The 15,554-nt window shown below is 34.9% G+C and overlaps 1 protein-coding gene across 5 annotated transcripts in view; it reads left to right on the top strand.

The window, feature by feature from the left end:
- Nucleotides 1-15,554, top strand: part of LOC150108420 (uncharacterized) — a 167,134-nt gene that overhangs the window by 59,987 nt on the left and 91,593 nt on the right. For all 5 annotated transcript variants that reach the window (XR_016548133.1, XM_090390772.1, XM_090390770.1 and 2 more), the window contains one exon: nucleotides 1,838-1,978. Coding sequence is in view for 4 of the 5 variants with exons in the window: in XM_090390772.1 (XP_090246898.1) it covers nucleotides 1,838-1,978 (141 nt within the window). In the remaining variant the exon portion in view is untranslated. The remainder of the gene's footprint in view (nucleotides 1-1,837; nucleotides 1,979-15,554) is intronic.

Below are 15,554 nucleotides of genomic sequence, written 5' to 3'. Positions count from 1 at the left end.
TTGATAGTTCAGGGTTATTAAAAATGGAGCGCTACACGAAAGAACAACGCATTTTCATTATTGAGTAATATTTTAAAAATAATGAAGGTTTGACAGCTACAGTTCGCAATTTTCGTACAAAATATGGTCGGAATAGTGATTTAACTTCATGAACTGTGAAAAGATTAATTAAAAAATTCAAGGAAACTGGATCAATTAGTGATCTTATACACTCTGGCCGTCCTTCAACAAGTCGTTCAACAGAAAACATCGAAGCAGTTCGTGAGAGTGTTGCTGAGAGTCCAGGAACATCAATTCGGCACCGTGGTCTTGAATTGGGCATTTCAAGAAGCTCTCTACAGCGTATTCTTACGAAAGATTTGCATCTTTATGCTTACAAAGTTCAGTTGACTCAAGAACTGAAGCCTACTGACTACACACAGCGAAGAGAGTTCGTTGAATGGATTATGGAACAACAACAAGTGGATGCTTATTTTTCGAACAAAATCATCTTCAGCGATGAGGCTCATTTTCATTTTGATGGCTTCGTTAATCGACAAAATTATCGCATTTGGGGTTCAGAAAATCCACGAGTGATTGTTGAGAAACAAATGCACCCACAACGTGTCACTGTTTGGTGCTGATTTTGGGCTGGAGGCATCATCGGTCCATTCTTCTTTGAAAATGCGGCTGGTAAGGCAATAACAGTTAATGGTGCTCGCTATCGCAACATGATAATCCAGTTTTTTGTGCCTAAATTGCAAGATATGAATGTGGACGACATGTGGTTTCAACAAGACGGTGCCACATGCCATACAGCCCGAGAAACAATTCAATTACTGCATGAGTCATTTCCTGGTCGTGTAATTTCCTGTTTTGGTGATCAGAATTGGCCATCCAGATCATGTGACTTAACGCCGTTGGACTTTTTTCTTTGGGGTTTTTTGAAATCTAAGGTTTATGCCAACAAGCCCACGACCACCCACGCCTTGAAGGAAGAAATTGAGTGCTGTATCAACGAAATTCAGCCACATTTATGCAAACAGTTATGGAAAATTTCGACAAAAGAGTGCATATGTGCCAGCAAAGCCGTGGAGGCCATTTACCCGATATGCTATTCCATGCATAACCCTATACTGTATGCTTTATGAATCAATAAGAAATTACAATTTTTAATTAAAAACCTGTGTTTTCTATCAAAATTACTTCTTGCGTGAATTTTGGGACACCCTATAGAAGTTGTTGCAGGTCAGAGGTCAGAAAGACTATTTTTAGAGGTGGCAATGGCTATGAGGCTCTTCTACCTTCAGCTAGTGTGGCTGTATTAATCTGCTAAAAATTTGAGAGAGAAACAGTCATCTTAAGATCAGCTTCAGCACAGTCATAATAATTTCAGTACAACATTAGAGGGTGTCAGATTAGGACTTTAGTTCTTTTGTCTGTTACAATTTGAATTGCTGCACTTACTCATTGTCACGTAGACTGTAAGAAGTTGTTGTGTTCTGTGGATGCTAGTTTAGCATCTGGTTAAACATAAGCTAGTCAATAAATATCTTTTTATCAAATTGTTTTTAATGTTGTAATTGTTAAAAAGAGAGATGATCAACATTCAATATCTAAGCTTGTCTACAAGATTTCTAGTTAAAACAAAGGAAAGTGGGAAAAAAATTAATATTGCTACTTTTTGCATGAGCCACTACTAATGGCTCACGCAAAAAGTTAAGTAAGTTTGAGCGCAGTTAGTAGGTTGGAAGGGGATCAATCGTTCGATGCTGTTGGCACACTCTCCCTCAATGAGTCTTTGGACTCTTGGGTGTCACATAATAATAATAATAATAATTTTGTTTTAATTTTTTAGGTAAAAAAATTGGAGCTTATTGTCAAGTAAAAGAAGTCTGTGATATAAAGGAATCAGTATGTCTTCAGAATGTGTGTTCATGCCCAAATGGATTCTATCCTGCAAGAATGAATAACAGTGAACAAGAATGCAGGCATAAAGGTAAATTCATTCTTTTAATTGAAAATAATGAGATCCCCCCTCCCTCCAATAAATATGTGTGAGGAATGGTTTAAAATTGTTTCCATCTCTTTCTACAAATCATAGCAAAAGAATTGATTAAACAATGTTTATTTTATTTTATTAATTTAATTTGTGTGTGTGTGTGCATGCAGAAAGAGGAGGTAGCTTCAATAGATTCACCATTTTACTAGTATCTTGTTGTGATTTATTTATTTGAAATTAGAGATAAAAGAATGCCAGAATGTGAAATGCTTTCTATTAAGTCATGTAAGATATTTACATCATAAATGTGGACCAGTTGATATGATTTTAATAGTTGAAACATCATCAAATTCCTGATGATGTGTTAATTGTACTCTCCTAAGGATGGGTGGGGTGGGGTCGGGTTTATAGGATATTATGATAGTACTACATGAAACATTTACATCATTACTAACCTATTGACAATTTCCCTTCAAATTTCTTCTGGCAGGACTCCAATATTTTTTGGTCTTCTAAAGCTTGTTACTGTATCCATCTACCTAGATCTTCTGGGTCTTTTTCTTTGCCATCCTGGTAATAAATACCTGTTTTGTTAATCTTCTGTCTATTCTATTTAAGTGACATGAGATTAGCTGTGCTCTGCACATTATCGAATGCTAACAATATCAAGTTCCTTCCTAATATCCTCTATTCATTATCCTAATCTTTCTTATAACTCTCATATCTGTTATCTCAAGTCTTTTGATCAAGTGTTTTATTCCTAACCCAGCACTCAGATCCATAAATTATAATTGGTTTGAATAGTCTTGTATATAGCTAGTTTAGTGTTTTGCCTAATTTCTCGTATTCCATATAAGTTTATTAAGTTCTCTTTCACTACCATACAGCTTTGCTATTTCCATTGCATGTTTCCTTATTTAATTTGCCAAAATTGTGCCTAAATAGCTGAAATGATTTCCTTGTTGTATAGATTCTCCATTTAGGAGATGCAGTTGATGTTTTTAAAAGTGCCTGACTATTTTTATACCATACTTGTTACAGTGATTATTCAATCCAGTTAAAGAATCCTGAGGTCTGACTACACTTATATAAGATTATAACCATCTGTGTAAAGTAAAGTTATGAAATCTGACAGATAAACTTAGTTGTTGATATGATATATTAAAAAAAAATATATATATATATATATATATTAAAACATGTTTAATATGTTTTAATATGTTGAGTTAGTCACTCTTTTCTTTACATTTTGGCATTCATTCTCTGAGTTTTTTTTTTTTTTTTAATTTCTCACTTTTTCTCCATCATCTGTATATATTGCTCTATAGCTCACTGCTAGCTGCTCAACTTTTTAACTTTCCCGTGTTCTCATAAGTCACATAAGATATTTACATCATATCTTATGATGTAAATATCTACATAATACAAAAAGCATCTAATCCGTGATATATTAACTGGCTTTTATTTCGCTGAATTGCAAATCAGCATCTTCAGAGCACAAAACAGCATGTTATGGTTTATAGAGACTATAAGTAAGTGAAACAATTCAAATTGTAGTTGACAAAAGATCTAAAGCTCTAATTTGTTGTAAAAAAAAAAAAAGTAGTATTACAGATATGTAGGAGTTGATCTTAAGATAACAGTCTCCCAAATTTTTGGCAAATTAATGCAACCATATTTGTTCAGGTAAGGAGAGTTCTTCATGGCCATGGCTGACTCAAAAATTAATCTTTTGGATCTGTAATGACTTCTAAATAGCACATTAGTTTTTTTCCATCCAATCCTGTGTGAAGGGGTGTCCAAAGTGTGGTTCAAAAATTCTGCAAATTATTGTAAAAAGTGCTTCCTGGCCAAAAGAAATCATCAAAAAAATAATAAAGCCAGTTCATGTTAAACACTGCACATTTATGGATTACCAAAATCCACAAATCTAATATCCTCCTATAGCAGGGGTGTTCAACCCATCGATCGCGATTGACCGGTTGATCTCTTGTGCATTCCTCCTTACAAAATTAATTAAAACTAAAAACATAATATTTTATTTATCATTATTTTGTATTATTTTTAATTTGCTTTAAGTGTATTGCTATTGTTTATTTATTTTTCATTAAAATTGTCAAATCAGTAATTTTCTTATAAGTCTGGGTAAATGAATTAATTTGGATCAGTGGAAATCAAACAGCGAGCCGAGTGAATACGATTATAAGCAAAGTGTAAAAACTCGATTGTAGCTTAAATATTAAATATTCCAAAGCACATTACATTGATTTTTTACATAGGTTAAGTCCCATGTGAATATTGTAAAAAAATAAACTTTGTTTGTCTCGGTATAGTTTGTATTAGATGTTTTTGTAAATAACTCTTTTGAAGCTAACTGTATATACTGCTTTAATAAAAATATGTTAGAGTATTAAAAACAAAGGCAATGTTTTTGTTGCCGAAGCTGTACATGGCGGCATTAGAAAGATTGTTATTGAAAGTTGTATGTATGAGAAAGGCTTGCAGGCTCTAAGTGTAAACATCTCCGAAGTCAGTCAGAAAGAGTTCAAACAACTTTCCAATGGCCGGCAACTTACAATCAAAAGAAAGCGGAGGAGAACAAAAGGCATGCCGAACTTGAAACTTAAGATGAAAGACTCATACTGATTCTTTTGGGATTGTCAAACTTCATGCGAGGTCTCAGAGGAAGCCTGATAAAAAGGGACTGAAGCAAGCAGAAGGGGTCCCTGTTCCAGAATTGCTGTCAGAGAGGAGGCTGCCCGGTCCAGAGTTGCCGTCAGAGAGACTACCCGGATCCACTTTGTTTAGAGAGGAGTTTCCTGCTTCCAGAAAGGAGCTTCTCGGTTCGAGACATCACTAGAGAGAGACTACTTCTAGGCAACAGACAAGGTTTCAAATTGCTGAAAGGAAGAGTTCTAATTGCCGGAGAAAAGTTTCCAGGCCATTAAATGTCAGACATTCACCAGTGTGTTGCGTTTTCATTACAATTTGATGAATCAAATGACTTAATTGATATTGCTCAGTTAATAGTATTTATTCGCATGGTATTTCAAGATTATTCAAGTAAAGAAGAACTTTTGAAAATTATACCATTATTGGGAAGGACTAGAGGAGAAGACATTTTTTTGGCATTTGATGAATTTGTGAAACAACACCAACTTCTGCTTTTTAAACTTGTGTTTATTACTACTGATGGTGCTCCTGCAAAGATAGGTAATAAATCAGGCTTCATTTCATTATGTAAAAACGATGACAAATATCCAGATTTTTTAACGTACCACTGTATTATTCACCAACAAGTACTATGTAGTAAAAGATTAAACACAAAAGATGTTTTGGATATTACATTTAAAATCGTAAATTGTGTTCGAGGAAAAGCCCTGCAATGGCAGTTATTTAAATTACAGGCAGATGATGATGATAGGGAACTTCTGTTGTACAATAATGTTCGCTGGCTCAGCAGAAGTCAATTTTTAGAAAGATTTCTTGTATTAATTAATGATATAAAAATTTTTCTTGATGAAAAAGGAAATATTTATCCACAATAGAGTGATAAAAGATGGTTGTTACACTTATCATTTTTAGTAGATTTCTGTACAAAAATAAGCAATTTAAATTTAGAGTTACAAGGTAGAGATAAAAATTTAATTGACAATGTTAAGTTCAATAAAAACTTTCCAATAATACTTACTTTTATTAAAGAAAAATATAAATGACCGCGAATTTAGACATCTCCCATATTTATTAACTTTTTTTGAACAAAATCAAGAAATGCTTGATTTTGTTCAAAATCTAGAAATGAAATAAATAAAAGAATTTATTCGTGAAATAGAATTACTTGAGTAAGAAATAAATTCAAGATTTAAAGATTTTTAATAAAACTGAAATGATTGTATCTTTTATCAATAATCCATTTTAAGAAAACTTGAACATCACAGAAATTTCAAATAAAATTAGTGGGCTGTTTGATATAAACCAAGCTGAAGTAGAACTTCAGTATGGTTTACTGAAGTATGTAGGTATAAAAATCTTGCAGTGGCTGCACTACATAGTTCAAATGGCTTGGACAGAGGGGACAAATTCCGGATGATTGGAGTAGCTCTCATAGTATCCATATACAAAAAGGAAAATAAAACAATGTGAGAATTACAGAGATATTTCCCTACTGAATGTTCCTGGTAAGATTTATACAAGTATAGGCATGCCAGACGTCCCGTATTGAACTTTTAGGGACAGCCTAGTGTCCCTTATTTTAATGAAAAGATAAAATTATAAATATTATATTAAGCAATTAGAATGTTCAATATTCTTTTCGAATAATCCAACTTAAATTGATTTCTAAGCCATAAAAAGCTGACAATTCGATGAAATTGTGTTTACGGCAGCGGCATGGCAGCGAGTGTCCCTTTCAGTGGTTGCTTTTTATTTAGTATAAGCATTTTATTTATAATTCTGTACAGATATATTGCATTTGCTTATTTTCAAACATTTCTTATTTGGACATTGTGAGATAAAGGATTAAACTAAATTTATTATAGTCTGACCAAGTGAAAACTAAACTTTCAACATCTACTGATACTGCACCGTTTGGCAGCTCCTATAGGAGGAGATGACCTTGCTAATGCTTCTGCCTTGGTATCTCCACTTGGGCCTGGCTCCTACTGAAGAGACCTCAATAAAAGTCGAAACTAGTCTGGGTAGTGGCCCTTCCCTTAATGCATAACATTATACATATCAGCAAGGAGATGTGTTTTGCATTATGGGAGATACTGAGATAGGAGTATTGGTAGCTTGTTCCACCTTTGCAAGGAGTTGCCTGGTGTTGTACTACTTTACTCCAGTCCTGAAGATACTTTCAGGCGCAAACTTTGTTTGCACACACTTGGATAAAGGATTAAACTAAATTTATTTTATTGCAGTATCAGTATAGTACGTGATGTTATTTCAATAATTATTAAAAATAATATCTCACCTTTTTTGAATGTGCAATACTTGGTTAATACATAAAATATATAATTAAAGGTAAATTAATGTTTGTTTCTTTCCTTAAGCCCTTGACAATGCCTAAACGAAAGGGCATTTTTAATGATGATTATTCGAAAGAATGGAATTTTACGTGAAGATTTCTATAAACTTGTAACAGATGATCCAGTTTTGTTAAAGAATGATAAAAGTAGTGCTAAGTATATTGGCCTGAACTGCACCTAATTATTATAACGTTCCTACATTATGTCATTTAATAAAATTCTTTTAAGGTTTGGAGGTGGCATTTTTTTTTAACACCCATGTCCTGTATTTAGTTTTCCAAAATCGGGCAACCCTGTGCAAATATACTTGAGAAACAGTTGAGAAGGATTGTAGAAGTGAAGCTTGGTGAACAATAAGCTGGATTCAGGCCAAATAGCCGGCCTGGTTGGCCAAGTGGTTAGCATATCCGCTTTCCAGCCAAAAGGCTGCGGGTTCGAATCCCGCCGGGACATGGATGTTTGTGATTGTCTGTGAAAGCACTAGTGGTGGTAGTTGGTGGTAGATGGCATTGGTGTTAGATGATGAAGGTTGGTGGAGTAGTGAGACGAAGAGTTGTAGAGTTGGTGCCCTCCCTCGATGAGTCTTTGGACTCCCTGGAGGTGTGGTGTAATAATAATAAATAGAGGCTGTCAGCAGTATTAAACCTGATATCAAAATTGGAGATGTTAATTCTCAGCTCTTTACTTTATGCAGATGATGTTATACTTTTAAATAACTCCAGTACGAGTCTACAAGATTCCTTGACTAAATTGTTGCAATAAATTTGGTATGAAAATCAGCAATAACAAGAAAAAAGACAATGAAAATATCAACTGTATCCTGAATGTAATCTACAGAACAAGTAAAACATTTCAGCTACTTAGGCACAATTTTTTTAGTGAAGCTGGTAAATGAAATGAAATGTGGACGTAGACAACAGAATCAACAAAGCTGTATGGTACGAAGTGAACTGAATAAATTTATATGGAATAAGAGAGAAATTAGTCGAAACACTAAATTAGGCTGTATACAAGATAGTGTTCAAACCAATTTTAACTTATTGATCTGGGAGTGAGCTGGGTCAGAAATAAAACGCACTTGCCCAAAGACTACAGACCACAATTAGAGAGTCCTGAGAAAGATTAGGGGCATGAACAGATGGTATCAATGGCAATATCATATTAAAAATGAGGATATTAGAAAAGAACTTGACATTGTTAGCATCCAGGAATGTGTTAGTGGAGCCATTGTCAGGTGATATGGTCACTTAAACAGAATGGGAGAGGAAATATTAGCAAAACAAGTATTCTCTGCCAGGTTGGTAGGAGGAAGACCAAGATGTAGGTGGATTGATACAATAAAAAGTGCCTTAGAAGTCAGAAATATAAGAGCTGATAATGTTGGAGTCTTGACAGATAACAAATTGAAAATTGTTGATAGGAAGTTAGTAATGATGTAATTTCTTCATGTAGTACTGTCGTAATATCCTGTACACCCCTTGAGGGTACATGTCAGGAATTTGATGATTATTATGATGATAAAACATCTTTTTATAAAATAGTTCATTTGGTGTTGTTAATACCGTTAAAAAATAAATCATGAATAAAGTTATGAAATTAACATTCCAATTTTGATGTCAGGTTTGATGCCACTTTCTTCTGTTGTATTTTTTAAGAAAATTATAACATAGACTAATTCTTAATTATAATAAATTTAATTAATCTTTCTGATATTTTGGCAAAGTTCAAATTGCCATCATCAGGGAACATAGTACAGTATGCTATGTGCACACAGGCTGCATGGTACTCTCCCAAATTTGGGAACCACTCATCCTCCAAATTTCAGCACAACAGCAAGATCACCCATTATTCAACTAAGGGACACTTTAGGATGACTTTAGGCTCAACTTTTTTTTGCCTTCTTTCAGCCTTATTTACCCATCATTAGTTCCTGCATGCATATATCATACTGTACTGTTTTCTTCGATGACAGCAATTTAACTTGTCTGAAATATTGGAAATATTAATTAAATATTTTGGCCACTGTAATTCATAATGTGCTCCATATAAATGAGGGATAACATTGGAGATAATGTGCACTGTTTTCTCACACCTGATTTAACATCAAACTGTCTCCCTGTACCTCCTTTATTTCTTACTGCTGACTTACATCTCAAACAAAGACTATGTATTACTCTATATAATGTTTCATTTATATGTTCCATTTAATTATAGTGTTTTGAACAACTTTACTCTTTGCATAATTAAGATATCATTTTCCAGATGTATAAAACTTAACTACAGATCCTTGTCATATTCCCATGATTTTTCAACTATTTGTCTTACCATGTTCATGTCGGGGCAATCAGGACCCTTTTGCTACCACCCTAACCATCTGCCGGGGTGAGAGAAAACACCATGCCTCAAGGCAACTTCGTGCTTGCTTATCAGCAGATATTTTAATGGTTCTTTGATTGTAACCAGACCTGCATAGGGGAGGGACTAATGGTTGTTTTATTATATATCGGAAAACAATAATTAAGGAGAATGCTATATTTGAATTACTAAGAGGTGTAAATATGTGAACAATTATTGATGTGCCATGTGAGAATGGGAAAATATAAGGAAGAGAAAGAACAGTTGGGAATAGCAATAGTTTGATTACTGATAAAGGAATTATTAATCATCAACATTTGTGTTATTATATGTATCTCCTGTTTGTTGCTGGATGGAGTGAGTGATGTGATTATGCAAACTCTAGATATGTATATTTGCATTTATGATGGCATAATTGAAAAAAAAATATGAAGAGAGTTAAAGAGATTTGTTTGCAAAATATAAACAAGTAATCAACAATAAATAGTAGCTGTATACATTTGGTAGCTCATTAAATAAATATAGGAAGTTGATCATGTGATTCATTTAGGCATCACGGGAATACACATGGGTTGATGTTGTAGAAAACGATCTTGCATAATTTGTTGTGCAAGATGATTTTCTACAACATTATAAAACATTTTATGTTTTATTTTTATTTCACTTTGTTTTTTAAGAATTTTCTTTTATTCACTGATGTTCAGTGTACACTTTTTACATAGCAATCTACACATAAATAATTTCTGATCATCATCGGAATTATCCATTCTTTCACAAATCCTAAGTTCATTACATAACTTTTTTTTTTCTTTTTGTCAGCAGCTCTTCTGTATTATCAATAATAGATATCTCGCATATTCTAATATTTTGTTGGAGATCAATACATGCAGTCCATTTCTTATAATACATAGCAGGATTCTTTTTTTTTTTTTTTTTTTTTTTTTTTTCAGGAATAGATGGATTTTCATTCACTACATCCATTCTTTCCGAACAGTGGAAGAAAAATGGTCCTACAGCATGAAAAACATTCTATCTGTCCTCAACAGACACTATACTGCAGAAGCAAGAAAAATGAGTAATTTTATATAATACAATATGTACTATGCAGGCGTATAGTGGCTAATTTGTTCAAAAGACATATTTCGGTGATTACACATCATTTTTTATTATTCAGTTATACAACATACTGAAATAATAGTTCCCGACAAGTTTTGTAAATCGTAGGACTTACATCTTCAGGGATGTAAATTCATTCATCATATGAAACGGAACATCAGATGAACTTATCAATTTTAAAGATTATCTCAACAATTTGCACAAGACCATAAAATTCACTTTAGAATAAGAAGAAAATAGAAAACTTCCTTTTCTAGATATTCTATTAGAAGTTAATGAAGAAAATAAACTCTCCTTCTCAGTATATAGGAAGCTGACCAACACAGGAAGATTTCTAAATGCAGCCTCACACCACCATCCTTCACAAAAAATAAGCTTAGTTAAAACTCTTCAAGACAGAGCATACAATATCTCCAGCACCCAAGGAAGATGTAATGAAGAACTAAAATACTTAACACAAATCCTCCAACAGAATGGATATGAAACTAAAACCATCAAGAGAATCCTTAAAATGCCTTTAACTAACAACACAATAAAACAGGATTACAAAAACGCAATCTCGCTTCCTTATATCAAAAATGTTACAGATAACTAGCAAAATTATTGCACAAACACAATGTAAAAGTAGCCTTCCTTCCTATGGAAAAAATCTCAAGATTCCTACATCCACCAATACCACCTCATCATTCTCTTAAAAACCAGTAGTCTACAAAATCAATTGCTCTTTTGCCGGATTTGCTATGTAGGACAGACAGGAAGATCTGGAGAAATACGCATGGCTGAACACCATAAAGACGTACAATACAAAAGAGAACAAAAAAACGGGTCTTGCTTTCCATTCCATTTTCACTGAACACGATGTACTCTGGCAAAAAATGACGATGTCATACATAGAAAACAACTGCTACATGAGAAAATTTAAAGAAGCTGTTAATATGCTGAAAAACCCACCCAATGCAATCAAAATCAAGGTTTAATTCTCCATCAAGTGTGGTCAGCTCTAATTAAAAATCTACCTCAATCTGGGCTCGGACTGTATGAACGAGAACAAGAACACGTGACAGTATTGTTTTATATCTGCATTCTGTTATTGAGTTTATGAATAGCCAGACGTTTATGATTTGTAGTTATTCTCTTGTTTAAACTTTAAGTTATACTATTTACCCATGAAGATGTAAATCCTACGATTTACAAAACTTGTCGGGAACCATTATTTTAGTATGTTGTATAACTGAATAATAAAAGATGTGGTGTAATCACATCTTTTATTATTCAGTTTTACATATACAAATATGTCTTTTGTATATGTACTATGTTTAGCAACAATTAGTGTAATTAGAGACACCTGAAATAGCACCTCATAATGAAAAACAAGTTCCCTCCCAGAGACACAATGCTGTATGCATGCAAGCAAAATGGATTCATTCTTCTAACATTCTCTTTCAAATTTTCAGTTTAAGAAAACATGTGTAACAACTGTTTATAATGCAGTTATTGGCTACAGAAAGCATATTATTTTTGTTATTTGTCTGTGCGCTCTTTCCAAGGTTAATTTATCCCTTTCAAATCCTGAGGACCAAATTTGAGCACAGTAGTCCAGATATGTCTGATTAGGGCTTTATACAATGGAATGACAACTCTTTTCTCTGCTGGTCAATGTCCTGAATATTGCAGCAATCATCCAGGTTACCTTCACCACCTTTGCAATGTGTTCCCTGAATTTCAAGTTTCTATCAGTCATCACCCCTCCCAGATACCTTGCCTCCCCCCACTTTCTCCAGTAGAGTGTGCAGCCTTCCATCGATGTATCCCAAACATCAAGATTTTACATTTAGCTGAATTAAACTGATATCCCCATTCATTTGTCCATCGGTCCATTTTATTCAAATCCTCTTGAAGGACTACCACATCTTCACTATTACTAATAACCCTTCTCAGCTTCACATAATCTGCCAACAGCTGAATATCCCCCTGCAATCTATTGACAATGTCATCGATATAAAGGTTAAACAATACATGTCCCGGTATACTGAGCCCTGTCGATCACCACTTGTAACCTTCTGCTTCCTTGATGTAACTCCCTCATACATACACAACTCTAATACTTCTCAGACAGCCCCAATCCAATTCACTAATTTGACATCGAAATCCATATGCTGTAACTTAAATATCAGCCTATCATGTGGCATCCTGTCAAATACTTTTGTAAAATCAAAGAAATGGTTGAATATGCCTTTCCTTCAACACCCACTCTTGTCACTTTATTATAAAAGGCAATCAGATTACTAAAACAAGACCACCCCTTAACAAATCCATGCTGATGCTCACAGACATTATCTTCATCTGTCTAATGCTGTAAATGATCGCTCACTAATTTCTCCAAAATCTTAACAACTACTGATCAAATACAAACTGGCCTATAGATTGACACTTCCATTCTACTACCATACTTATACAATGGCACTATCTTACCCTCCTTCCAGTTCTTGGGCATCTTTCCTGCAGCTACTCTCATTGAAAAGTCAGGTCAACAGAGTTGTCAGTTCTTTAGCACATTCTCTCGAAACCTGTGCTGATATCCTATTCAGTCCCATTTCTTTATTGACATCCAGAGTACTCAGTATTTGAAACATTGCTATCTTCTTGCACTTCAAACCTTCCCTATCCCCTCGAGTATTAAAATCTACTTCTCCAGGATGAAATACTCCAATAAAGTGTTCATTGAACAACTGCATTATGTCCTTTGCATCAGTCATTCTGTTCCCATTTTTATCCAACAGTTTTTCATTGTTCCACAATCATTTCTCCTCTTACTGGCTATATAATGAAAAAATTCCTTAGGATTTTCTCTGCATCACAGGGCCAATCTCTTCTCATATTCCTGTTTTGTCTTCCTTGCCATACTAGTTCATTCTCCTGGCCTGAGTCTTATATTCTTCATTCATCTGCTTTCCATCCCTCTCCTTATACTCTTCCATAACCTCTTTTTCACCTGCAGTTCACATTTGATAATGTTCTCTTTTTCACTCGCAGCATACAACTTGCTATTGCTGCTAGAAATATTCCTTCACCAGTTTCCAAAGACTGATGATATCGTTTCCTTCTAATTCCCCCACCCATGGAACTGCCCCAGGCTGATTTATAAGATTATTATAAACACCTGCCTTATATATTCCTTTTTCTTTGATACTCCTGCATGTCTATTCATCTTCCAGGTCAAAACCACAAGGTCACACTCTCTCTCTCTCTCCAACTGGGGGGGGGGGGCAGAGATGCCATCTTGTTAGCAGATCTTCCGATGCTATGACCGAATTCAAATTCTTGAACATTGTGTTCCTTCTACTACATACTCTTCCCAGTTATACTAGTTAAACTCTTTCATAACGCACTCTTTTTGCACTCAACAAGCTCAACTGCCTAAACATCTCCTGCCCGTCACCCTTTATGTTCCCTGGCTTATAACAACACCCCACTACATATCCCATCCATCTCCACCTCATACAATATGCTTTCAAAACCATTAGTGTCATTGCTATTCAAATTCTCCACTCTGAGAGTACACAACTCATCATTTATCATAAGCAGTACTCCACCACTGCATTTGCCTTTCCTATCCTGCCAAAAAATACTATACCCTGCTACTTCTATTCCTGTCAGTACATCATCTTCTTTCAACCATGTCTCAGTGATCCCAGTAATCTTTGGACAGGCATCAGTGCCACCAATTCATCTTCTTTATTCCAGATAATCCTGGTATTTGTATAAAAAATCATCACGGTACTGTGTTTCTATACCTATCATTATCCCCTCTAGACTCCACTGGATGCAGCATGTCCTTCATCATTCAGTATGTCCTGCATCATTCAAATGCAAGTGGTCTCTCACATACAGTTCCTTCTGTCCTCAAATGGCCTCCATGAATCCACTTAATTTAAGCCTCTCTTTCAACACATTCTGGCTATCATACAATTCATTGTTGATGCTCTTCTCTGTAGCTCTGCATTATCATGCAACGCACCTATCTTCTCTTTCTCTCTCTGTCTTCTTCCGTACAACCTCAAGCAGAAACCTCAGTTCTCTCACCACTCAATTCACACTGCCTGTCAAATCATTCATGCCCACCATCATAATCATCCCATTCACCCTTTCACCTCACTTAATTGCCAAGTCACACTATCTATCATTCCTCCAAGCAGACACTCCTCTGCCATTCTATCTTGCACGCCAGTGATCATTGAGTCACCATACATCACACTTCTTACCACTTTATTTCTTCCTTGCTCACTTGCACCCCCCCCCCCCCCCGACACTTTCTCTCCTTGTTTTCCTACTTACCTGTCATCTCTCTTTCCCTGGTTCTTGCACTGTCTCACCTTTTTCCCATTCCCTCCATTTCACTGGTTCTTCTATCCTCTTCATTTTTATCATTCCCATAACTTCTCACTCCTACTCCGATTCACTTTATAGTCATTGTTTCCAATTTCCTATTCTCTTTCTTTAATGCTTCTCAACTTGTTTCTGATACGTTGCACTTCTTTCAGTGCATCTCTTTCTCTCTCTCTCTCTGCAAGCTGTTTCCTGTTGCTCGACATTCATCCTCCCATTCAACATCCTCTTCCAAAGCTATTCCATATTTTAAACCTGCTACACTCCCTACTTTTATATTCTTATTCACATCTTATTCACACTCTCAATCATTCTGCTCAACTTTCTCTCGGTTGGTATTCACCCATTTCTAACGTAACACTGCAGAGGTTCGTTATGCTAATTTTTAAATCACAAATTTCTTACCATTTTCTACATTTTATGCAGACATGTACTCCCTTGTCTCTCACTTGCCACATTTCTAACTGCTGGGATGCATACATGCCACAAGCACTGCTGAACACAAAATCCCATATTAGAATGTAGTCGTTAAACAGCAGAGGACTCGGTGATAAGCCACCGGCAAACGGAATTGGGGCTGCCACTATTATTCAACTATTGCACAAAAAATACTAACAAACTATACTAAAATATTAAGTTTAAGTACAAATTCTCGAAGTGCAAACTTCCCACAGTTGATATACTTTCTA

This window comes from Typopeltis vanoorti, chromosome 3 (assembly GCF_054136105.1).
Source record: "Typopeltis vanoorti isolate ZY-2024b chromosome 3, IOZ_Tvanoo_1.0, whole genome shotgun sequence".
NCBI lineage: Eukaryota > Metazoa > Arthropoda > Arachnida > Uropygi > Thelyphonidae > Typopeltis > Typopeltis vanoorti.
The sequence above is the reverse complement of the archived record's forward strand: the minus strand, read 5'-3'. Positions and strand labels throughout refer to the sequence as shown.